Source organism: Mobula hypostoma, chromosome 13 (assembly GCF_963921235.1).
Source record: "Mobula hypostoma chromosome 13, sMobHyp1.1, whole genome shotgun sequence".
In the NCBI taxonomy this organism is placed as follows: domain Eukaryota; kingdom Metazoa; phylum Chordata; class Chondrichthyes; order Myliobatiformes; family Myliobatidae; genus Mobula; species Mobula hypostoma.
In genome coordinates this window covers 68,426,038-68,453,052 of record NC_086109.1, presented here as the reverse complement: position 1 = coordinate 68,453,052, position 27,015 = coordinate 68,426,038, and the positions used below count along the sequence as shown (strand labels likewise).

The window sequence follows — 27,015 nt, the reverse complement described above, 5'->3', positions numbered from 1 at the left end:
CAGCCTTTTGCAATTCATGTACAAGCCCTCTCAAGTCCCTCTGCATAACAGCATACTGCAACCTTTCACGATTTAAATAATAATCTGATCTTCTATTTTTCCTTCCAAAGTGGATGACCTTGCATTTACCAGTGTTGTACTCCATCTGCCAGACCCTTGACCACTCACTTAACCTATCTATATCTCTCAGCAGACTCCCGTTATCTTCTGCACCATTTCTTTTTCCAATAAATTTAGTGTCCTAAGTAGACAGAGAACATGGATAAATAGGTTTAAATATTTTTTCCATCTTCTGAGTGATATAATCTAGTGCCTTAGTGGCAAATCTAGAGAAATATGATCTAGTAACAGCTGATGGCAGTCTGTTGTCCATTTTTTAAACTTTGCTCCCAAATTGGGTTGTTATCCCCAAGACAAAATGGCTTATGATGTTCTATATCATGGAAGTTAGGACACAGATGAATGAATTTATTGATCTAAACAGATATAAGGACCAGTGTCTCCAGAAAAAAAACTGAAATGTTAAACTATATGAGGCGAATTGCCATTAAATATAGAAGTTTGCAAAAACAAAATCTAAGGTTGCACATGTCAGGAGATCCAAAAGGGGGCAACAAAAGTATGTTAGGGCAAGATTCTGCAGGTGGACACTTCAGTAAGTTGAGAGGGCAGAGCATGTAGCGATCCGATGAAGAGAGAAGATTCTTGGTGTTGTGTCAGGTAAAATAAATAAACCTCACTGCTTGGAAGTTATCTACGTATATTATTCAAATCACTGGCATGCTGTTGATCACCATATAATTTCTTTGAAATGTCAAACATATTGTAAATCAACAAGGATTGATCAAAATCCCCTGAAGTTTGTAAAAATAACTTCGAATGTTAAGAACCATAGGCAGAAAGTTCAAAACCATAATATAAGACCTTAAAAGAGATATATATAACACAATTTCCATAATTTGTAGTAACTCCAGCAAATATCCTGATTTTAATTTATAAATTACCTATATTCTACTTCAACCTTGTTTCTGTTCACATTTGATTTTAACCAAATACATCGTATATTGTGAAAACTTTTCAGAAATGTTTCAAAATTAAAGTCAGGACACAGCTGAATCTACCTTGTTTTAATGAGACAAGTTAGAGCACCCTGGTTTACTTTGAAATGCTTTACTATTCTCAGAAATGCCATTATCAGCATTATGTTGTTGATTATCACAGTCAATGGGAGCTCTTATCACGTGTAAGGCTGCTTGCTCTGAGTTCTATAAGTGAAGTTTTGGAAGGAAAGGCATTATCTTCTTATAGGAGTTGGCCTTTGCGTCTCCAGAACGTGGTGTTATAATAAGAAGAGCTGGCCTAAATCAGTTCAACAATACTATTATGTTCCCCTGCAAATCTCCACTGAAGATGTACCATGAACTTCCTTTACACATCATTGCTACTTCTAAAACATGTTGTAATTTAAAGGGCAGAGAAGGTGGAGGAAAAAAAACACAAAATTTCATGACAGGACAGGAAAACATTATTGTTTTGTTAGAACTGTCAAATACGATCAACAAAAAATATAAAGGGACTGGTAAAAAATTAGGCAACAGCCTCGAGTATCAGTCAAATTTTCACACATAAAGTTAACCAGGCAACTGAAAGAGAACTCAACATGACATGGCATGACAGTTAATGGAACGGAAAACAATTTGATACAACGACAAAATGAAAAAAAAATGAGGTCTTAGTGCAGAGACATACACAAGAACAAACTGTTATGAAGTGAGAAACAGAGAATTAGAAAACAGGCTTAAAGTAAATGAACAGACACAGGAGCTTATTTAAAAAAAAACATTTTTTTACCCAAGAGGTTAATTTGGCATTTTGATAAGTAGGCAGCAAATTAAATATTAAGGCACTAACAAAAACTATTTGTTTTGTCAAACCACAGTAACACAGAAGTTGATTATTTAGAAGCAAAATGCAAAATATAAAACAACCATATATACAAAGGCCTGTAGTATTTATTATTTTTCAGGATCAAAGCATCACAAGCAAAGCCACCGTAATACCCCTTGCATTTTGTTGTTTGCTAAATCCTCAGCGTGTTTAAGAGTGAACTACACTGGTGTCCCATAGAAACTAAATTGGATAAGGAAAGCAGATTTCCTTCGCTGAAGGATATTGGTAAACCAAATAGATTTTTATGACAAATTTTCATCATCACTAAATGATTTGTTTTTTTATTCTAACCAATCAAGTCATAAGTACTATGATGAAATTTGATCTCAGGTTTCTGAAATGCTAATCCAGGACACTGGATTATTTATCAAGTTTTTTACTGACTGCAAAATCATCATACCCAAGAATATTACACCATAAATATAAGTTGTGTCCACTTATTTAAAACAATATTATCATTGATAAATAATACAAAGCTGTTAAATGTTCAGGCACGTCTTTTTCAAATTTAATTTCAAACATTAGGCATATTTGAAAAGAAACAGTGCTGCAATAAAGGCAATTGCTCAGAGACCGGAATGTTATTCTTGGCTGGGAAATAATATGTTACTGCTGTTTGAATTTCCCTCAATGTTTTTCAGACCTGGTGCAACTCGCAATGAATGATCAAGATTGTATACTTTCACAAGATACCTTTTACGTTGAACTGAATTTAGTGTAGCAATAACACAAAAGCAGCAGATCTAGTTGCACATTTAAAGATACTTCTACAGTGCTTAAGTTACAAAAAACAGTAGCAGTGAATTCAATCAGTCAAAAGATCATAATTTCCAGCTTCTTGCCAGGACTTGAGCATGAAGAGAGTGGTGCATTATTAGCAGTGTTGGTCTAGCAATTTCGATGAGTAATGCTGGTTTCTTAGTGCACGTGAATGAAAGTAGATTTCTTTTTTCCTCCTGCTGTAGTTTGGCATTTGTAGGTCACATCATAGCATACTACCTCGGATAGTTTTAATGAATCAAACTGGTCCTGAATCAGAAACATATGTCTAGTGACTTGTTGACTAAGATGCAATAGACCACTGACAGGAAATTTGTATACTTGGTTGTGAGATACAGCTGTCAATGAGCACTCTCAGAGTAACCAGTTTTTAACAGTGCAGCTTTCACAGCAGCAGAGTGACTTAAAGGTCACCTTCCTGAGCAGATCCCCACTTGGCACTGGGCACCTCAATCTATTGGTTCACTTTAATTATTCACCTGCATTCTTTTGGTTTCTCAGTACCATCCACCCCCACCTAATAACATCTACCAACCTCCTGATTTGTATACACCCACTCACCTCCTCGCCCTCCACATCCCATCTTGAAACCAACAACCTAACCTCTGGAATGCTCTTTCCCTAAGAATTTCCTACATCCACCCTGGATCAGGCCTGATCTAATTTCCTCTCTCACAATCGTGCTGACAGCAAAGGAAGCTGATTAAGAACTAAATAGGAACACTTGACACTTTGAATTTCAGACACTACTAAATTTTTAAGATACAATAGACAAATAATGGATCGTAATAATGGACTATTGGTGATCTTTTGATACCAATGAATCTGGAGACTATCACATTTCAGGTGGGACATTCCCCTATCTGCTTGATCAATTAGGTCAAACATTATATACACAGAAGAGGAAGAAACTTACTAGCTGTGAGAAATACAAGGATGTGAACAATACAAAAGTTACAAATGCTAAGTGTTAAATACAAGTCATTTATATTTGTTGAGCAGGCACTTATATCAAAGGGAAAACAAATTCAACTCTTTATGAGACATTAATGTAATATCTGTAAACAGGGTACTATTTACAAATGTTTCAGATATATAATTTAAATAACTTCCTATTTCAAACAAAAGCCCTTAGTAGAAACTACCCAGTGTGCAATTTACTAATATATTACTAAAGATGTGCCTCTAATAATTAATTATTAATCTACCAATGACACTTTCAATACTTAATTGCAGCACTTGATAAATAATCCTTCCATCTAACCACCCAACATTAAATGAAGTTTACATATATATACACAAATAAAGTTAAAAAAACACAAAAGAATACTGATTTCTAATCTCTACATTCAATTAACAGAGGTTTATGATTACAAGTAAACAGGAGAAATACAAAATAAGCAACAAATCCCCACTCAACAGCAAGAATTTCACTCTGAAGGCAACAAGATTACAAAAGAGTGAATAGTAAAGAGTAAAAACAAATATGAATGATATATTTTAAGCTTCTTAAAGGAGATACAGATCCTCCCCAGGTTACATGTGCCAACTTATGAATAACCGAGGCATACGAACAGGAGACTGGCAAGATAGATTGGTATGGACCTGCCCAGCTGTTGTGTGACTACAGGCATCTTCAGCCAAGTGGGAACATGGCATTTCCCCATTTCTTCTTTACCCACCCACCGATAAGGCACAATAATCAGGGACTGTGTTGAGCTGAGAAAGCAGCGAGGGCCTTGCAGACTTACTTGTAGACTCGCTGAGTCAGTGATGCAGGCTAGTGGCTGATTTTTCCACATCTCCCATTCACAGAACACCATTTTTGTTCATTTTCTACTTGAAAACAATTCATGTTACAAGCTTTGAGATAACCTGGGGATTGCTTGTACTTGACACGAAATAACCATGGCATACAAGAACACAAGAATTTCTCTTAATTACTATACACTTTATTTATTTTACCTGGAAACATACTGGTGGATACAGTCAAAGCTTGCTTGAGGCTTGTCTTTGCTGTCAGTTGACAGATAGAATGAAAAACACCGCACACCATCATGGCAGCCTGACTTAGGAACAGGTATTTTGATGTACTGCTAGGGAAAAAGATAACCATGCTTCATTTTTCTTCCACAATACACAATAAAGCAAAAGTTTTGTTAAAATGATTATTGTAATTACATGAAAAATCACAGCACATTAAGTTTTGCCTTTGCATTTAAAACATTATATGAGCCACGTTCTCACCTAAGAAATGGTTTTATGTGAGTATAATTGCATAACACAGAATAATAATCATTCTCAAATACCACTGTGCTGAAAAGTTGACAATACTGAGGATACTGGTATCACCAAGCAAAATCTTAAGATATCAGGGGAAGTAATTTTCCAGATATTATTATAGTGAAAAAATACTGAATTTGGAGGGCACAGAGATCTAAACATTTAATACAGTAACCTATGCCATGAAATTTTGTATATAGATGCATAAGAACTTGCAGAATGAAAACAGAAGTATCTAACAGAACTTCTCTTAACTCAATTTTGAGAACATTTTAAAATTATAAACTGAAAATTTACTTAGAGTGCAACTTATTTGATATCATGAATCAGTACAAGGAAATCAATTGTTCTGTGAGAATCAGAATGTATACTAAAGACTGCAATTTGTTTTCTTGTGTGTATACCAAGATAATAAGGGCAAAAATAGTTAACCAGGATCAGAAAATTCAGCTAAAAAAGTTTAAGTTCCCAGAAACAGACATCATATTCAACTATGCGTGCAATTAGAGCACTAAGTAATTCAGTGTTAGGGAGGTCTTTGTGACCTATATATCTCCAATGGATAAGCAGCCACTTGCAAAAATATCGCTCTGCCAAGTTGTCATAGGTTATGGCTGCAGTACCTAGCTCTAACAGCTTTTATGCTTCTTTTGTTGAACAATGTGTCTAATTTTGTGTTTGCAACTATATACTATAATAACTGAAATCATTTGAATGATTATTTTTGATAGAAAGCCAATTCACTTATATTTCTCTCGGAACATACCACTGATGGCTATAAATAGGTATTAGTAAATCTGCCATGACGCTACATTTTAATTATCTTAGAAAATTATTAGTGCATGCTTATGTGACGCTCAGGAATGACTCTCCACTTCTCACATCAACTATGTGCTGAGAGGTTACTAAGATAACCATTTACTCTTTAAATTCTACAAGACCAAATGAGTATTTGCAGATTACTGCCTCAACAGGTCTACAGCTCACTTGCTCTCCACTCTGTTTTGGAGCACTAGGAAAAGCAAAGCACATGTCAGGCTAAAACAGACATAATGCTGGAGGAACTCAACAGACCAGACAATTATAGAAAAGAATAAACAGCCCTGATGAAGGGTTTCAGCCCGAAACGTTGACTGCTTACTATTTTCCGTAGATGTTACTTGGCCTGCTCAGTTCCTCCAGCATTTTGTGTGCTTCACTCTGCTTTCCAACACCTGCAGATTTTCTTTTGTTTGTGACACATGTCAGGCTGCTGTTTATCAATTACAGCTCCGCAATACCATCATTCCTTCAGTATTAATCCCTAAGCTTTTAAACCAAGCCCTCCAAACCTCCCTCTACGGCCGAATTTTCCATTTCCTCATTGGGAAACTACAGTCAGTATGGATCAGTAATAATAACTCTTCCTTGGTGACAATCAACACAAGCACCTCGAGGATGCACACGTAACCCACTGATCCACTATCTCTAAATTCATGACTCCGTGGCTAACCACAGCTTGAATGCCATTTATAAATTAGCAGATGACATCACTCATGCGGGTAAAATGTGAGATGGCAACAAGGAAACGTATAGGATTGAGACAAACTGGCTAGTTAAGTGGTGTCGCAACAGCACGCTTGCACTCAGTGTCTGCAAGACCAAGGATTTTATTGTGGACTTCAGAAAAGTCAGGTGAACAAGCACGAGTCCTGATTGAGGAGTCTGCTGTGAAAGTGGTGAGCAGCTTTAAGTTCCTGGATCTTAACATATCAGAGGATCTGCCCTAGGCCAACAGTTTTGATAGAATCAGAAAGAAGGCACACTAGTGGCTCTACTTCATTATACATTTGGGGAGATTTGGCATGCCACTAATGGCTCCTGCAAATTTCTACAAATATACGGTGAACAGCAATCCAACTGGTTGCATTGCAAGAGATTAGAGGATTGCAGTCTCAGCCAACTCCATGATGTGCACAACCCTCTCCAAGAAGTGATGTCTCAAGGCAGCAGCAGCCATCATTAAAACCCTAACCATCCAGGACAAGTCCTCTTCTCGATGCTACCATCAGAGAGGAGCTGAAAGAGCTTGAAGACCTATATTCAATAACTCAGGAATAACTTCTCCTGTGTTATCAGATTTCTGAACGATCCATGAATCTATGAATAAAACCTCATTATTCTTTATTGCATTATTTATTTTGTAATATATAGTAATTTTACTTCTTTGCACTTTACTGCTACTACAAAATAAAATTTTACAGTATATAGGACAGAGACCTGAATCTGATTCATTTCTATATTTTTAAAGGATGTACCTATCTGCAAACAATTAAAATTATGCTATTTTTTCACAGTGCACTAAGGCTGAATGTTTTTTTCACAATAATAAATATATTACATGTAACAAATGTCCAAAATACTAAAATCACTAGGAAGTTTTCACTCCTGTCCAGGTTGCAAGAAGTCTAAGCTACGCGTTAAATATAATATGCCAAACTCTTTCAGTTTTAAGATGTTGGCAAACTGCTGCTAATGGAAGAAAACCTTTCTGTTTGTCATGTTCTTGGAAGACTCGTACACATTGATGACCAAATAATACTTGGATGGTAAAATATATTCCATAAGAATTAATCCATAAATAATAATTGCAAATAAAACACAGCTTTAAATATAAAGTTCTAACCTGTTCAGTTACCATAGTTATCTTCTATGTTTAATATTTACTATGTATTTAGAACAGAATCGTTTTGCTTTGTCTAGAGCCTATACTCCCATGCTCAGCAGGTATACAACAACATACAATGAAGAAAAGTGCATCATCAAAAACACACCATCCCTACTGTGAAGCATAGTGATGGCTGTATCATGCTGTGGGGATGTGTCACTGCAGGCCCTGGAAAGCTTGTGAAGGTATAGGGTAAAATAAATGCAGAAAAATACAGAGAAATCATAAAGAAAAACTTGATGCAGTCTGCAAGAGAACTGCGACTTGGGAAATTTGTTTTCCAGCAAAACAATGACTCTAAGCATAATGCCAAAGCTACACAGGAATGGCCGAAAAACAACAACGTTAATGTCCTGGAGTGGTCAAATCAGAGTCCAGATCTCAATCCAATTGAGAGTTTGTGGCTGGACTTGAAAAGGGCTTTTCACTCACAATCCCCATGCAACCTGACAAAGCTTGAGCAGTTTTGTAAAGAAAAACAGGGATAACTTGCAGTGTCCAGATGTGCAAAGCTGATAGGGACCTATCCACACAGACTCAAGACTGTAATTGCTATCAATACTGACTTGAAGAGGGTGAATACTTATGCAATCGATTATTTTGTGTTCTATATTTGTAATTAATTTAGATCACTTTGTAGAGGTCTATTTTAACTTTGACACAAGTGTCTTTTTCTGTTGGTCAGTGCAAAAAAAAATTAAATCCACTGTGGTTCAATGTTGTAAAACAATAAAAAATGAAAACTTCCGGGGGGGGGGCGGAATGGGGGAATACTTTTTATAGGCACTGTATATTGCACTATTCATATTTTCTACCTAACATATATTTTTACTTTTGGAATAACCATCTGATAATATGTTGAACCACAATTTCTTAAACTGTGCAGCGGGTCTTAAATCAGAACATATTTGAGAGATAAGGAAATAAACTCTGAGGGCTGGAGCCAAACTCAAAAGATGGTATGATTTAGGGGTTTTTAATTTGTGAATTAAAAATGGCAAGGTACAAAGCGTAGGAGAGCGTCAGGTTAATTCAGAACCCATAATAATCAGCGGAGCTTAGGAGGACAATGGCACCTAACTGTGACTCCTTTGCTTGCATCTTTGGAAACAGCTATTTCTATCTTTGATAATCTCTTTTTTTCCTTTTCAAGGTCCTTTTGAAGACCCTGACCTGGAATTACACGCTGACTTCGGTTCCTTGCAGAAATGGGACCCGCTCTCAACCGGCTGCTGTTTGATACGCCAAGCACGCTATGGCGGTCGGTCTTTCCACCTGGAGGTGAGGGGGATCCCCAATGGAAGTCCCTTTATGAGGGAGTTCTTCCCATGCACCTTGGGGATCTGGGGTGGAGGCTGCTGCATCGAGCAGTGGCTTATAATAAATTCTTTAGTTTGTACACGGATCTCCCAGACGCATGTCACTTCTGCAGGGTGGAGGAGACCATGTACCACATGTACATGGAGTGTGTGAGGCTGCAGCCTCTTTTTGCGAATTTGCGTGGGCTGCTTCTCGTCTTCTGGTTGCATTTTAGCCCCACCCTATTTATATACAGTCATCCAGTAAGGAGGGGGGGCATGGAGGGATGAGAATGTCCTTGTCAACTTGCTCCTGGGGCTAGCGAAAACAGCCATCCATGGGTCTTAGAAACGGGTGGCAGGAGGATCTGCCCGGGTAGACTGCCTGACAATGTTTAAGGGGTATGTTTGTGCCCGGGTAAATATTAAAAAGGAACACGTGCAGTCCATAGCGACCTTAGAGGCGTTCCGGGACCGTTGGGCTCCGCGGGGTGTAATTGCCATCACTGATAGAGGTGGAAACATTTTGGTTTAATGTGTGTTGTCTATTTGTAGTGAAGTAATTGTGTTAGTCACTATTTTGTACTGTTTTGTATATATAACACTGAATTTGTAATAAAGATATTTTGTATGAAAAAAAGAACACAGCCTGGAAGACTAGCATGCCTTCAGGGTGCTGGATTTTCATGGCTCTGGAGGCGGGCGGATTCAAGGACGGTGCTGCCATCGCCTGATGCGTTGCGGGAGACGGAAGATCGAAAGCAGTAAGCCGGCTGCTGGCTGTGTGCCCAGACACCCGAGTTCTTTGGGCACAGAACTTGGAAGACGCGAGGCAACAGATATTTAACACGATAAATCAGCGAGTTGCTTTGTTATGTCTTCACTGTGAAACTGGGATACCTCTTTTTTCTTTATTAGGGAGAGAGAGAGAGCCTATGTCTAATACCGGGTGAACGAGTAGTCTTTTGGGTACTGCAAGTCTGTGTCTTTACTGATGCTTTGCTGCACGCTTGAGTGCTCGGTGGGAGGGGGTGTTGTTGATGTTTTTTGTTGGTGGGGGAAGGGGGGGTCATTGCTGCTTATGCATGGGAGGTGGGAATGGAGGGGCTTTGGGGTTCTAACATTTAACTGTCATTCATTCTTTGGGGCACTCCTGTGTTTTCTCTGATGTTAAATGTACCTATAGAAACTTATTAATACACAAATTAAGAGCAAAAGTAGATCATTCAATCCTTTGAGCCAGCTGCACCATTCAAATGACTTATGTTTTATGAATTAAATCTTCTTGGGCTTCTAGCTGGCTATGGGCAACAATTATAACCGACGTTTTGATGACAAACTCTGCCATCTTCAGGGATGATGCCTGGGTATGTCTAGTCCAGTGGTATTTACAGCCCTGCAGTCTGACCTTTCTGATTGGTTAGTCCTCATTCAATCAGGTTTCCGCTCACCCTCCTTGTTTACAATCAAATTCCAGTTCTTTCTTTCAGCGAGACCTTTGTCTTTGTTAAAATTCTTTTCCTCTAGTTTTATTTTAATGGCTTCCCTTGCCAGACTAGACATGCCCAGGTATCATCCCTGAAGAAGATGGCATAATTTGTCATCGAAATATCAGTTATAATCGATACCTGTAACCGGCTGGAAGCCCAAAAGTGTTTATTCATTATATACACCAGGAAAGCACTAGATCCTTTCTTGACCTATGTTTTATTTCAAAAAACTTTTTTTTGGCTTGACCAATGTTCCCTCTAAGGTGTGCGCACGCATACATCTTTTGCTACTAGCGCACAAAGGAATTTAAACTACGCACCCTCCACCCTATTAGCACGTTAAGTACATTTCATGATCGTACACAATTACAATTACTTTTCTGATGTGGACAGTGTTGACAATGAGGAGTTTGCGATGATTTGTCTGCAGATTTTAGAACTGGCTTATTTATACCATTTTTATTGAAGAAATTATTGATTCACTATGTCGAATTCCAAAGAAGCAAAGGGCATGAAGCGCAAAAGAACTGCTAGCTCATTGAAAGCAGAATGGCTTAATGAAACAGTAGAAACTGCTACACCGAAAGCTCATGTGGTTAGGAACATGCAGCTGTGTGAAACATAGAAACCGGTGTTACCTGCGTGCACTGTCACAATGCAAAAGTTGCTAGAGAATTTTCAAGTGGGAGGAAGTGGGGTGATATTTGGAAACTTGACTTTTTAAAGTGTCATTTAGCAAGTAAGTCACATTTGGACGGTGTACAAATGCTCCAGCGAGAAAATCCTTCATTACCCACTATAGGCCTGCTACATATGTTTTGTGAGAGTGCAAATGAACAAGAGCGAAAACGATCAAACCCAGAGGAGATCAAAGTACTTCTTGACAGTGTTTTGTGAGCTGTTAAAATGAATACCTCTATATATAAAATTCAGTGGCGCACACACTATTGTCACTGGGCAAAAAGTAGCACAGGACAACAGTTTTGCGCATACTCATCATTAAATTAAAGGGAACATTGGGCCTGACCCCCATTTCTCTTGATTCCTTTAATATCCAGGAATCTGTGTCTGAAGACAGTTAGTGATAGAGTCTCCATAGCTTTCCAGGGAAGAAAATTCCAAACATTCCTTACTTTTTGAATAAGTTTTCCCCTCATTTCAGTACAGGTCCACAATCCCTTATTTGAAATCCTTGGGGCCAGTTGCATTTTGAAATTCAGAATTTTTCGGATTTCAGGCCCCCCCACCCCGGATACCGAAAAACATGTATGCTGAAGTCCCTTACTTAACCTGTCTCAGTACGGTGGACTTTAGGACCCAGCAGCACACCAAACCTATGCACATCCTCCCGTATACTTTAAATCATATCTTGATTACTTATAATACCTAATACAATGTAAATGCCATGTAGATAATTGTTATACTGCATTGTTTAGGGAATAATGACAAGAAGAAATTTTACTTCCAACAAAAACATTCAATAAAACATAAAAATATACAGCTTCAAACGAACCGAATCAAACACATGGTAAATGACTTATTGGAATAAATGTAGAATGTCATTGTCACTATAAAACTTCAGTAACTTGTCTTTCTGTTTATTTAAATCATATACAGTGGTGGTTCTGACACTATTTTTTTCAGTAAGATGCCGCACAGACACACCACGATCAAGCTTCTGCAATAACTCCACTTTCTGAGTTACTGATAATGATAGATGCTTCCTTCTCTTTTTCTCATTGCTACCCATAGGAGTACCTGCAGCTCTTTTTGACATTTTCACAGTGAAATTAAACACAAAGTCAACAGTGAACACAAACTATCAGTGAACAGCAAATGCACGTGTAACCAGTACGAGCACTGAGCCACAACTGACGTCTGGCGGCCTCTGCTAGTGTTGCCATGTCACACCTGAGTGACGTCAGCTGTTGGCAAAAGAAACTCCAGTTTTCGGAGCTTTTTGGATTTCAGAATTTCGGATAAAGGAATGTCCACCCATACCAATTCCCAAACTCTTACTTTTAGAATGTGATCATTAGTTCTTGGGCACAGGAAGCATCTTCTATGCATCCATGCTGACAAGCCCTCTGAGATCTTTGTATGTTTCAATGAGATCACTTGCCATTCTTCTAGATCCTCCTACACAAATTTCTTCTCATACGAAATGCTTACCATACCAGTCCAGTGAATCTATAGCAAATGTATCTTTTCTTCGGTAACAAGACCAGCAAGACCCGCAAGACCCTAACTTTACTTTTGTATTCAAATATATTTGCAATCTATTCCAACTTGTCATCTGCCTCTGCAAATACCTGCTGCAGCTACACGTTACTTTTCAGTGATCTGTAGGACACACAGGTCATCTTGAATATCAACATTTCCCAACTTCTCACTATTTAAAAAAAATTCAGTACTTCTGTTTTTCCTAGTTAAGCAAATAACCTTTTCTCCCCCACATTACAGTCCATCTGCCAAGCTACTCACACAGCTCATTTACATCCTCTGAAGGCCCTTTGCATTTTTATCATACTCACTTTCACACTTAGTTATACAGTAATTCATCAGCAACCTACAAATATTAAATCTAATCCTTTACCCATAACCATGCTAAGAAAAACAAAAAAAAAACAAAAAAAAAAACTAAATACACCACTCACCCAGATTTTTCCAGGTCAAACCCATCAAGGACTCTGATAAGAGCCTTCGATAAGGTGCCGCATAAGAGGCTGCTTAATAAGATGAGAGCCCATGGAATTACAGGAAAGATATTGGAATGAGTGGAGCATTGGCTGATAGGCAGAAAGCAAAGGGTGGGAATAAAGGGATCCTATACTGATTGGTTGCCGGTTACAAGTGGTGTTCCGCAGGGGTCGGTGTTGGGGCCGCTTCTTTTTACCATGTACAATATATCGATGATTTAGATTATGGATGAAGTGGTTTTGTGGCTAAGTTTGCAGATGATACCAAGATAGGTGGAGGAGTAGGAAGTGTTGAAGAAACGGAAAGGTTGCAGAGAGACTTGGTCAGTTAGGAGAGTGGGCAAAGAAATGGCAGATGAGATACAAAGTTGAGAAATGTACGGTTGTACATTTTGGAAGAAGAAATAATCGGGCAGATTATTATTTAGATGGGGAGAAAATTCAAAAATCAGAAGTGCAAAGGAACTTGGGGGTCCTCGTGCAGGATACCCTAAAGGTTAACCACAAGGTTGGATTGGCAGTAAGGAAAGCGAATGCTAAGTTGGCATTCATTTCAAGAGGAATAGTGTGTAAGAGTAAGGAGGTGTTGATCAGGCTCTATGGGGCACTGGTGAGACCTCATTTGGAAAACTGTGTGCAGTTTTGGGCCCCCTATCTTAGAAGGGATGTACTGATGTTGGAGAGAGTTCAGAGATTTACAACGATGATTCCTGGAATGCAGGGGCTAACATATGAGGAGCATTTGTCGGCTCTTGGACTGTATTCATTACAGTATAGAAGAATGAGAGGGGATCTCATAGAAACATTTTGAATGTTGAAAGGGTTGGACAGAGTAGATGTGAAAAGGCTGTTTCCCTTGGTGGGTGAGCCCAGGACAAGAGGCTACAGTCTTAGAATTAGAGGGTACCCATTTAAAACAGAGATGAGGAGAAATTTTTTTAGCCAGAGGGTCGTAGATTTATAGAATTTGTTGCCACATACAGCTGTGGAGGCCTGATCATTGAATGTGTTTAAGGAGGAGATTGATAGGGGTCTAATTAGTCAGGGTATCAAGGGATATGGGGGAAAACCCGGAAATTGGAACTAGATGGGAGAATAGTTTAGCTCATGGTGGAGTGGCGGAGCAGACTCGGTGGGCCCTTTGTCTTGTGATTTTTAACAACATAAAGTAAGTGAAAGAAAATATTCATTAAAATGTTTAATCAGTCCACCAACTCAGTATGTTTTAAGTTAACAATCTGTTTTGCCAAAGCAAACCTAGATTTCTCTAATCCTGACTGAAGTTAATATAGATGCTGCAATTCTATTCTGCATTTGCCTGTATCAAATAAAGCAACAAATGGGAGTTTAGAATTTCTCTAGTACAATGGAATGGAAAGTAGGAAGGCAGAGAAGAGAAGAAACAGGCACATTTTCTTACTCTTAACTGTCTGTCTGTCTGGGTACCAAATCCGATGCCGACTTTGGTGACCATGGTTTTCCATGTAGATCATTTATACACTATTCCTCTTGAAATGAATGCCAACATAGCATTTGCTTTCCTTACTGCCAATCCAACCTTGTGGTTAACCTTTAGGGTATCCTGCACAAGGACCCCCAAGTCCCTTTGCACTTCCGATTTTTGAATTTTCTCCCCATCTAAACGATAATCTGCCCGATTATTTCTTCATCCAAAATGTACAACCGTACATTTCTTAACTTTGTATCTCATCTGCCATTTCTTTGCCCACTCTCCTAAATTGACCAAGTCATTCCGACTTAAAACAAAATATACAGATCCCAGCAGTGTTCAGGCTCACAGTCAGATATGACAACCCATCACATTCAAAATTTATCAAAATTGTTTAGCTCCACACACAATGAATATACTCTAGAGAGTTTCCCTGTATTAGAAATTCTACCTAAACACAAATTAAGTATTCTCAAAAGGTAGATTTCTTATGTTCCTATACAAAGGAACATCTGCAAAGCAAAAACAAATGAATTCCGATACTGATTCAAGATTTCAACTGTCTCTTCATTTCCCTACCTCAAATTCTGAAGAATGATTGCAAACTATATCACACAAATGCTAATGTGTCAGGTGAGTCGCACATCATGATTTTCAGTCCAATATTTATACCTTTTAAATGAACTCTTAGCTACAAAAACCTACAGTATATTACAGCAATTCACAGGATACGAAGCACAGAAACAGGCCTTCAGCCCACTTTGTACATAAAGTCTTAACAATAGTAATCCTATTTGCTAGCACTTGATCTGTAACCTTTCATATCTCAACAATTTAAGTGCTCATCTAGATGCTTCTTAAAAGCTGTGGGAATACCTGTCTCCACCACTTTTTCAGGCAGTGTATTTCACATTGTAATCACCCTCTGGGCTGGAAAAAAATCTTCCTTAGATTCCCTGTACAATCTTACTCCTCACTTTAAAACCTAAACCCTCTGGACTTAGACACCTCTGCTATAAGAAAATGTTCCTCACTATCTGACTTCTCAAGGTTTGGTAAATCTGTTTCAGGTGTTCGCCCGGCCTCCTCTAGTCTGAAGAAAACACATCCAGCTGATCTAGTCTCTCCTTATAACTAAAAAGTTCCATCCCATTGTCTTTTTGTAACCATATCTGTTCCACACCATTTTAAAATCAGGATCTACAAAACTACAAAGCATTACATTATAATTCATAGAATATTTTAAGCAGTGAAAGGATGATCAAAAATGTGAAAACAAGTGAGAATTTTTTCCAATCTAAATGGAAATTTTATGCAGCAGTGCTGTGAGAAACTGCAGTTGTTTATTTTTCTAAAACAAAATGCTTGAGTAGGCTCATTCCTGTTGGTACAGGCTCATGATCTATTCTGTTTCTGCACGTCAGGTATAGTGCCACACCTTGGACAACTGGCTTGCATGAATAGTTTTTGTTATCAGCACAATTCCCAAGCCAGATCTCTTCTTTAAATAACAACTGAAAGCACACCCATGGGCTTTTTTGGTTAAATAGATTAAACAAAACATCATTCCATCAAAGAGGCTTTTAAATCTACTCAAATAAAAATGCACATGCCATGCCAGAAATCAGATGACAACAATTAATGAGATATTTTGAAGTTCTATAAAGTGTGCTGTTCCTTTTATTAAAATTAAGTTTTTCTGAAGAAGGCCAACCTGAATCAACCAAGTCCCAGGTTTCTAACCTGTACCAAGCTTGATCTCAGTTTGAGCGGCAGCAGAGGCACTATTATTTTCTTCAGGGTCCTGAATAGAAAAAAACGTGTAAGTGTACATTTCCTAAATTGATGCATGTGTTATGTTTTGTAACTCCAAAACATAAAACTAAATGAAATAAAAAGCAGAGCTGGGAAAAACGTGTCTACTTCATTCTTTACTCAAGTGAGTTGTGCACTTATGACGTGATGATGTAGTGACATATGCCATTCACATATTTTTACAAACAATCCATAATGAAGTAAGTAACAACAAAGAATGCTTAATCAAACTATACAGTATACTTACAACATTACTGAAATATTAAATACACAACAGCGTGGTTCCCTCAGCTGAGCACTCATCAACAACCTGAGTTTGTACAGGTACCAGGTGAAAACAGGATGATTGATTTTTTTTAATTCACACAGAGAATGAGGGCATTGCTGCCAAGCACATCATTTAGTTCTGATTTCTCCGTGTCCTTGAGTGGATGGTGGTGAGGTGCCACCTTAAACCACTGCAATCCTTGCTGTGAAGTTATTCCTACACTGCTGACAAGTGAGGTACAACAAGTTACTGACCCAAGTCTGTTAAAACCACAACATATATTCAATTCAGGATGTTACATGACTCAGAAGGGAGTTTGACAGTGGTGACATCCTCAAGCCTCTGCTTATCATTGTCTGTATGAAGAAAAGGTATCTTGGTAAATGTTGACTGTCAAAAAAAAACTGGTGAATTGCTGCAGTGTGCTTTGTATGATCCTTCAAGCCAAGCATGAATTTGCACTGATACTTCACAGGCTGAAATCTGATGTGTCGGTGTTTCAGTGGAGTAAAGGAAACTACAGTGGCATGAGAGAGGAACTGGCCAAAGTTGACTGGAAAGAGACACTGGCGGGAAAGACGGCAGAGCAGCAGTGGCTGGAGTTTATGCGAGAAATGTGGAATGTGCAAGACAGGTATATTCCAAAAAAGAAGAAATTTTCGTGTGGAAAAAGGATGCAACCGTGGTTGACAAGAGAAGTCAAAGCCAAAGTTAAAGCTAAGGAGAGGGCATACAAGGAAGCAAAAATTAGTGGGAAGACAGAGGATTGGGAAGTCTTTAAAACCTTACAAAAGGAAACCAAGAAGGTCATTAAGAGAGAAAAGATTAACTATGAAAGGAAACTAGCAAATAATATCAAAGAGGATACTAAAAGCTTTTTCAAGTATATAAAGAGTAAAAGACAGGTGAGAGTAGATATAGGACCGATAGAAAATGATACTGGAGAAATTGTAATGGGAGATGAGGAGATGGCAGAGGAACTGAACAAGTATTTTGCATCAGTCTTCACTGAGGAAGACAGCAGGATACTGGACACTCAAGGGTGGCAGGGAAGAGAAGTGTGCGCAGTCATAATTACGACAGAGAAAGTACTCAGGAAGCTGAATAGGCTAAAGGTCGATAAATCTCCTGGACCAGATGGAATGCACCCTCGTGTTCTGAAGGAAGTAGCTGTGGAGATTGCGGAGGCATTAGCGATGATCTTTCAAAAGTCGATAGATTCTGGCATGGTTCCGGAAGACTGGAAGATTGCAAATGTCACTCCGCTACTTAAGAAGGGGGCAAGGAAGCAAAAAGGAAATTATAGACCTGTTAGCTTGACGTCGGTAGTTGGGAAGTTGTTGGAGTCGATTGTCAAGGATGAGGTTACAGAGTACCTGGAGGCATATGACAAGGTAGGCAGAACTCAGCATGGATTCCTTAAAGGAAAATCCTGCCTGACAAACCTATTACAATTTTTTGAGGAAATTACCAGTAGGCTAGACAAGGGAGATGCAGTGGATGTTGTATATTTGGATTTTCAGAAGGCCTTTGACAAGGTGCCACACATGAGGCTGCTTAACAAGATAAGAGCCCATGGAATTACAGGAAAGTTACATACGTGGACAGAGCGTTGGCTGATTGGCAGGAAACAGAGTGGGAATAAAGGGATCCTATTCTGGTTGGCTGCCAGTTACCAGTGGTGTTCCGCAGGGATCAGTGTTGGGGCCGCTTCTTTTTACATTGTACATCAACGATTTGGATTATGGAATAGATGGCTTTGTGGCTAAGTTTGCTGACGATACGAAGGTAGGTGGAGCGGCCGGTAGTGCTGAGGAAACAGAGAGTCTGCAGAGAGACTTGGATAGATTGGAAGAATGGGCAGAGAAGTGGCAAATGAAGTACAATGTTGGAAAGTGTATGGTTATGCACTTTGGCAGAAAACATTAACGGGCAGACTATTATTTAAATGGGGAAAGAATTCAAAGTTCTGAGATGCAACGGGACTTGGGAGTCCTCGTACAGGATTCCCTTAAAGTTAACCTCCAGGTTGAGTCGGTAGTGAAGAAGGCGAATGCAATGTTGGCATTCATTTCTAGAGGAATAGAGTATAGGAGCAGGGATGTGATGTTGAGGCTCTATAAGGCACTGGTGAGACCTCACTTGGAGTACTGTGGGCAGTTTTGGTCTCCTTATTTAAGAAAGGATGAGCTGACGTTGGAGAGGGTACAGAGAAGATTCACTAGAATGATTCCAGGAATGAAAGGGTTAACATATGAGGAACGTTTGTCCGCTCTTGGACTGTATTCCTTGGAGTTTAGAAGAATGAGGGGAGACCTCATAGAAACATTTCGAATGTTAAAAGGCATGGACAGAGTGGATGTGGCAAAGTTGTTTCCCATGATGGGGGAGTCTAGTACGAGAGGGCATGACTTCAGGATTGAAGGGCGCCCTTTCAGAACAGAAATGCGAAAACATTTTTTAAGTCAGAGAGTGGTGAATCTATGGAATTTGTTGCCACGGGCAGCAGTGGAGGCCAAGTCATTGGGTGTATTTAAGGCAGAGATTGATAGGTATCTGAGTAGCCAGGGCATCAAAGGTTATGGCGAGAAGGCGGGGCAGTGGGACTAAATAGGATAAAATGGATCAGCTCATGATAGAATGGCGGAGCAGACTCGATGGGCCGAATGGCCTACTTCTGCTCCTTTGTCTTATGGTCTTATGGCTTAATAAATAATGGTAACCACAGAAAAGGGAATAACAGCAGCAACTGTGGTTGAATTTATCTTCTGTATCAGAACCAAGTATAAATACTGTGTTCCCTTTTAAATGAAAAACAAATTAACGAATATAAGACTGATGGGTTAATTTTACGTCAGAAGATAATTCCAGGAATTGTGATTGTATTAACATCAAAATTACTATGTCCATTGTCATTACATTAAGAAATTAATGGAAACTTAGCGTCAGTGGTTCAATGTGTCTCCACTGGTTACATTATTTGCAGCATCCTTTCATGAAACCAACTTTAATTATTTATTGCAAATGTATTCTTTAATTGTACGAATAACAATAATGTATAAATAAAGTGTTTCTGATACTTTGATTTATACGGAAGAGGATTTAATTAACTATGGGGCTAAGCTGGGGGGCACAAGATGTTTTGCAGCTTCTTACTTGTTACTAAACGGCTCTGCAAACAGTTGTTTGTAGCTCATTTTAAATGGGTGGGCATAATAATGTTATTTCATATTTTATAATTAAATCAGAATTTGAACAAACAAAAGTCAAGAGTAGTCGTTCAAAATGCTGCAAGTTTAAGCTATTTGCAAACTAGCATTTCTGTAAATATCCTGAAAAATCATTTGATAGGCAAGGCCTAAGACAAATAAATATAGTAAGCATAATGTTTAAAAATACAATCCTGGCATTTTAAGTGAAAAAGTAGGCCTGATAAAACTAACTTCATGCATGCATGTTATTCCAAATCCAGCTTTATGAATAATATAAATATAAGTTTAATAAAAATTCTGCCTTTTCATCCCAGTATGCAATGTTAAGATTTATTAATGTTATGAAATTAGAGGTAAGTTGTATACAATTTGTTAGCTGGGCAAGTTGTTGTTACCAGCCTGTCTACTTCACAAAATTAGCATCCTATCCATAGCTTACATGTTACTTTTAAAAATTTGCTTGATTTGTACATAACTTGTCAGAGAAAAGTCATGTCTGGTAACTAACAGCAATGAGGTACCCTCTTGACAATGTATAATTGTTACTTGCTGTCAACTGATCTCTATCCAGAAAGACTAGAATGGAAAAATTACAGAAGCAAAGGCAGCATCTATTTGGTCAATTCAGTCTATGTTGGCTCTTGTTAGAAAAATGGCCATAACCTACTCTTTCATGAGGAAGGATTAAAGAGAGATGTATAAAAAAATTGAGAAAGATACTGAGAGATGGAGAGAGTTCAAATTTCAAAGTTTATTATCAGAAGTACATATATGTCATCATGATGTCATCATCCTGACTATGCTGAGATTCATTTTCTTGCAGACATTCACAATAGAACAAAGAAATACAACAGAATCAATGGAAAACTACAGGAAAGACTGACATTGTGCAAAAGAAGACAAACTATTCAAAGAAAGAAAGAAAGAAAGCTGAGAACATGAGTTGTACAGTCCTTGAAAGTGAGTCTGTAGTTTGTGGAATAAGTTTAGTGTTGAGCTGAGTGAAGTTATCCATGTTAGTTCAGGAGCCTGATGCATGAAGGGTAATAACTGTTCCGGAATATGGTGGTGCAGGACCTAAGGCTCCTGTACCCCTTTCCTGATAGCAGTAGTGAGAAGAGAACATGGCCTGGATGGTAGGGGTCCTTGATGATGGAGAGAGAGACTACAATGTAACTTTTAACATGACATTAAGTTTATTTTTAAATGTGGGCAGATGTTCATTGAACAATAAAGATGGAGATTAACATTACTTCTGAACTGTATCCTCGGTGACCTGGTTGGAATCTAGCTGTCCTAGTTGTGTTTGAAGGGGCACTATTTGGAGTTTAAGACAATTTCTGCTCATGAAAGGAGCTATGTTCTATACGGGACACACCTGTATGTCCTAAGAGTACCTCAGCATTAGGTCCTGAACGTGGTAGGGGAAAAGACCCAGTGGGAGCTAGATAAAGTTTCTGTAACTTTTCTCTATAAGCGGATTTAGTCTTCTGAGCAAACTGTTTCATGCACAATAAACTTTGATATGATGCAAACCCCCACCCCACCTGCAGCCTATCTGCCTACCTGACTAAGAGGCTAACAAGACTAATTCAGAGTTCCATTTCTTCCAATAAGAAAGTTATAGCTGGAGAGTCCTAAAATGGTGATTCTTAATTTGTATTCTTACTGTCAGGGAGATGCAGCTATAATCAGGAGATGAAGGGTAGTAGCCATTAATACAAATGAGAAATAACATTCATACTGTTTGAGATGTGACCTACCCAGTTATCAATTTTGAAATTACAAATACAGCTGTGTAAACAGAAGCAGGCTTCTGGCTCACAGTGATAGGCCACTTAGCAGATAATGTTGGAAACTGACATGAAGGCAAGACATTCTCATGGGCATTAACCAAAAGTGTATAAAGCAATGTATAGGCAATGTTAACTGGTATACAGACACATGCATTAGATATTCTTATTATGCAATATTACAGAATCAAGGAGGATTCCAGATTGACTATTTTACCACTAAGCATATCAATCATTATCGTAGGCATATTTCTTCTGTCAATCATTAATTGGAGTGTTTGTGTACCCAGAGAATCAATTCTCACAATTCTGTAATTAAGGCCTCAGAATCTTTTAGAATGTTGATGTGAATTACAATGACCCGGGTTCCAAGGTTGTCAAGCCAAGGAGTGGTAGTGGGGACAAGCTCCCACTACCTAAAAGTGCTCCTCACGGCATGCACCTCAAATACCCTCTGACAACTAAGTCCAACTCCTGGCCTTCTCGTGTGACCTAGCCTCTAAACCCAGCGGAACTGTTTCTACTGACAGAAGGGGCGAAGACGGGTCCTGGCGCCTTAAAACCAGTGCTTCGGGTAGATGGAGCTCGTCAGCCTAGGAAGGCAGTCCATATAAGACAGGAAAAAAATCTGATTTCAAACCTCCGCTGCCTTGCGGCCATACCCACTCATGGGAAAGGCTTAGGGAGTAAACCCTGAGGTCAAATCCGGAGCTGGAGTCCTTAAGGCAGTCCGACGTTGCAACTGGGCTGGGAACTCCTGCGATGGCACTGGTGCAAAGCTGTACCGGCCCTTGCCCTTCCTTTGGACAATATCAGTGTCGTGGAGAGGGGAGACTTGCTGCATGGGCAACTGTCGGTCTTCCATACAACCTTGCCCAGACCTGCGCCCTGGAACTTTCCAGACACAGATCCGTAGTCTCGCGAGACTAACGGATGCCACCAAAACAATGACCCAACAAAAGTATTTGAATATTTGGGCTTAGGCTTGTGGTCTCACTAAAATACTGTATTTCGTAAAATCATTCCTCTATGCCTAAAATATGTACGTAAATTATACAATTATAATAAATGAAACTAAGCTGTTATCAAGTATAAAAACTTTATGTGCTTTGATGTCATAGTAAAACACAGAAAATGCTGGAGGAACTCAGCAGGTAAGACAGCATTTACAGAAGTGAATAAACCTCTGACGTTTTGAGCCAAGATGCTTCATTAAGACCTGAACAGAAGGTGAAAGAAACCAGAATAAGGTGGTGGGGGTGAGGAAGGAGATCTTGCAGGTGACAGATGAAGCCAAGTGAGGGGGGAAAGTGGGGGTTGGGATGAAGTGAAAAGATGGGAAATGAAAGGTGGAAGAGGTAAAGAGCTGAAGAAAGAATCTGATAGGAGTGAACCATGGAAAAAAGGGAATGAGGAGGAGAAGTTGAGGAGGAGGGGGGTAAGAGGGGAGCTAGAATGGGGAATGTAAAGAGAAAGAAGGGGGAAGGGGAGCAATTACCAGAAGTTAGAGAAATTCATGCTCATGTCATCAGATTGGATGCTACCCAGATGAAACATGAGGTGTTGCTCCTACAACCTGAGGTGGTCTCATCATGACTATAGAAGAGGCCATGTATCAACATGTCAGAATAGGCATGGGAAGTAGAATTAAATTGGTTGGGAACTGGGAAATCCCACTTTTTGTGATGGATGGAGTGAAGGTGCTTGACAAAGCTATCCCCTCATTTACTTGGAGTTCCCCTGATGTAGAGGATCCCATACTAGGAGTATTGGATACAGTAGATGACCCCCAAAACACAGAGGTGAAGTCTCGTCTCCCCTCTAGAATGACCGCTGGAAGATCTGAGTGGTGGTGTAGGGGCAAGTCTGACACTTATCCCACTTGCAGGGTTAAGATGCAGGAATGCAGCAGGGAGATCATTGGAGAGGGATGAGTGGACAAGGGACTCATACAGAAAGCAATCCCTGCGGAAGGCAGAGGATGGAGGGGGGTGGGAGGGATGGAGGGATGCAGAAAATGTGTTTAGTGGTGGGATCCCACTGAATATGGGGGAAGTTGCAAAGGATGTTGGGCTGGATGTGGAGACTCATGTGTAGTAGGTAAGGACAAGAAGAACTCTATCCCTGTTATGGAAGTGGGAAGATGGGCTAAGGGCAGATTGTCAGTAAATGAGTGACATGTGGGTGAGGGCTGCATCAGCAATAGAGGAAGGGAAACACCATTCTTTAATGAAGGCCATCTCAGATGTTCTGGAATGGAAAGTGTCATCTTGAGAATAGATGTGACAAAGACAGAGGAACTGAGAAGAGGATTGCATTTTTACAAGTGATAGGGTGGGAAGAGGTACAACCAAGATAGCTGTAAGCATCAGTAGGTTTATAAAATATATTAGTAAGCAGTCTAACTAGATCTAGAGATCGAGAAAGGAGAGAGAGGACAAAGTAAATTTAAGGGCAGGGTGCACGCTGGAGACAAAGTAAATGAAATTGACAAGTTCAGCATGGTGCAGGAAGCAGCACCAATGCAGTCATCAATTTAGCATAAAAAGAGTTAGGGATGTTACCAGTGTTGGCTTGGAACATGGACTGTTCCACGTAGCTGACAAAAAGCCACGCATAGTTGGCTACAACTGGGGTTTGGAAGAAGTGGAAAGAGTTGAAAGAAAAATTGTTGACAGTGAGGGTGACAACCTGTTCTGCCAGATGGAACCGGTGGTGGTAGAGGGGAACCGATTAGGTCTGTTGTCTGGAAAGAAGCCAAATGCTTTGATTTAAAAGAAATTCCTTGATCAGATTCCCCCATTAGAGTTTTCTTGCATATCCTGCATATATGAAATAAAGCCATTATACATCTACAGCTAGAATCTCCATGCGACTCATCAAAGGTGACAATGCTTTTCATTTTAATGCCTTTTCCTTCCTTTTATTCTAACTTTTGCTTCATATTCCATGCACTTGATTTACTGAATCATACTGTTTCTTTTCGTCATGCTCTTGTGTCCTTCTAAATCCTGAAATTTTACTAGTTAGCATCATGCATCCCACCATCTACACATAGTTATCAACCTGAATTTTCAACTGGTTAAGCAAAAACTGCAAGAAAACAGCATTCGTCACACAATGAATGCCCTGCTTTGGCTACCCGCACCTTAAGAGAACAATATTAAAACCAGATTAGCTGCTCCTATCACAAATTAATGAGATCATGAAATGTTACAGTTAAAAGCGCCATTATCATGGCTTTATATCCAACAGGGGCAGATATACTTGCCTTCTTACACATTTGAAGATACCTTAAGTTTTAAATGAAGGCACAGAACAAAATATTCTCACTCAAAGTTGAAAATTGAAATTATGATGTGCTCATGATTTTAGATTTAAAGTTAACTGTTCAAAATGCAAGCATGCCTTGCATGCAGGGTGAAAAGTAACTCAAATTACATAATACAAGTACAAAGGTTGACAAATATACACAAAGTATGTCCATTACATCAAACAAGTTAAGATCCAAAATGTTTAATGCTTTATGCAATGACTTAATGGTCAAAAGTACTTTTAAAGAACCATGTTCAGAATTATATCAAAAGTTCTAATGCAATTAAATTCCTCCCAGGGAGAAGTCAATGATTTTCTAAAACCTTACAGCTGACATAACAATATTGCAACAACAACCACCTCTCACTCAATTACCAGCAAAACCAAAAGAGCTGATTATTGACTACAGGAGAGGAAACTGTAGGTCAATGAGCTGGTCCTCATCAGGGATCAGAGGTGGAAGGGTCAGTAACTTTAAATTTTCAAAAGATCTGTGCTGGGTTTAGTATACAAGTGCCGTAACAAAGAAGGCACGACAGCGCCTCTACGTAGAAGTTTGTGAAGATTTGGCATGGCATCTGAAACTTAGACAAAATTTTAATGATGCACAGTGGAGGATATACTGACTGGCTACATCACAGCCTGTTGTGGAAACACCAGTGGCCTTGAACAAAAAAGCCTATAAGAAGTATTGGATAGAGCCCAGTACATCACAGGTAAAGCCCTTCCCACCACTGAGCACATTTACAAAGAGTGCTGTCACATCAAGGACCCCCACAATCCAGGCCATACTCTCTTTCACTGCTGTCATCAGGAAGGAGGTATAGGTGCCTTTGGTCTCACATCACTAGGGTAAGAAACAGTTATTACCCCTCAGCCATCAGGCTCCTGAATCAGAAGATAATTTCACTCACCCAATACCCCAACATTAAACTGATTCCACAACCTATGGATTCACTGTTAAAAATATGGGTTATGACCTTCAATCTTACCAAAAAAAAAAGCTGGTGTCACTTAACACTTTAGTGCAAAAGTGTTTATTAGGTGTGTCAAAATCAAAGTTACAAGAATTAGTGAAAAACAGTGAAAATAGTGAAAAAAATGCCAAAACTTACAAAAAGCTATCTACAAGAATAAGCTCCCTACTTATTCTTGTCCAGTGTGAACTCCTGGCAGCCCCTATCTCTTTCTCATAATGGAACAAGTTAAAAATCAGCAGTTTCACAGGCTTGCAGATGATACACTACTGTAGTAAAATTGTACCTAATCATATTACAGCAAAAATTATGCACTTCCATTAGATTAAAACAGAAATATGGTGAACATATTTAATCAATGTTATTTTCAATGCATTATTTACAATTTTCATCATTATGTTGCTTTTAAGAGTAAAATTAGTATTAGCTTCTCTAAGCTATACAAGTTAAGTTACAGCAGTTCACATCAAAGTTGCTGGTGAACGCAGCAGGCCAGTTCACCAGCAACTTTGATGCGTGTTGCTTGAATTTCCAGCATCTGCAGAATTCCTGTTGTTTAAGTTACAGCAGTTAGTTATTTTGTCTCCCTTTCTTTCAAATGTATTATTCCTGCTTTTTTGAAAATTCTCAAAAACATTACATCGATATGATTAATTTTATATATATAATGACATATTATGCACAAATTAAAGAATTATCAATTTATGGGAGAGTTTCTTTCTAGGAGTGAAAATCTCAATTCAGAGAACTCTTAAAATTACATTGCATGTTAATGAAACAGTATAATTGAACAATGAATTGAATATTAGTTAATGACAGTGCTGATAACTGGTGATTCAAACACAAGGAATGACTCCAAGTCATATTTTCCTGATCTCAGTATCGTGAATTTCAATAAACATCCAAGCTGGTCTGTGGAAGAAAATATTGCTACTTTCATACTTCTAGCAACTTTTTTCAATGCATACCCTTTCAACA

The 27,015-nt window shown here is 38.9% G+C and overlaps 1 protein-coding gene across 2 annotated transcripts in view; it reads right to left on the bottom strand.

The window, feature by feature from the left end:
• Positions 1-27,015, bottom strand: part of LOC134355659 (RNA polymerase II elongation factor ELL) — a 101,980-nt gene that overhangs the window by 48,492 nt on the left and 26,473 nt on the right. Inside the window, exon 3 of one of the 2 annotated variants that reach the window (XM_063065905.1) lies at positions 4,696-4,826. In XM_063065905.1, the coding sequence (XP_062921975.1) occupies positions 4,696-4,826 (131 nt within the window). The remainder of the gene's footprint in view (positions 1-4,695; positions 4,827-27,015) is intronic. The other variant, XM_063065906.1, reaches the window with a different exon arrangement.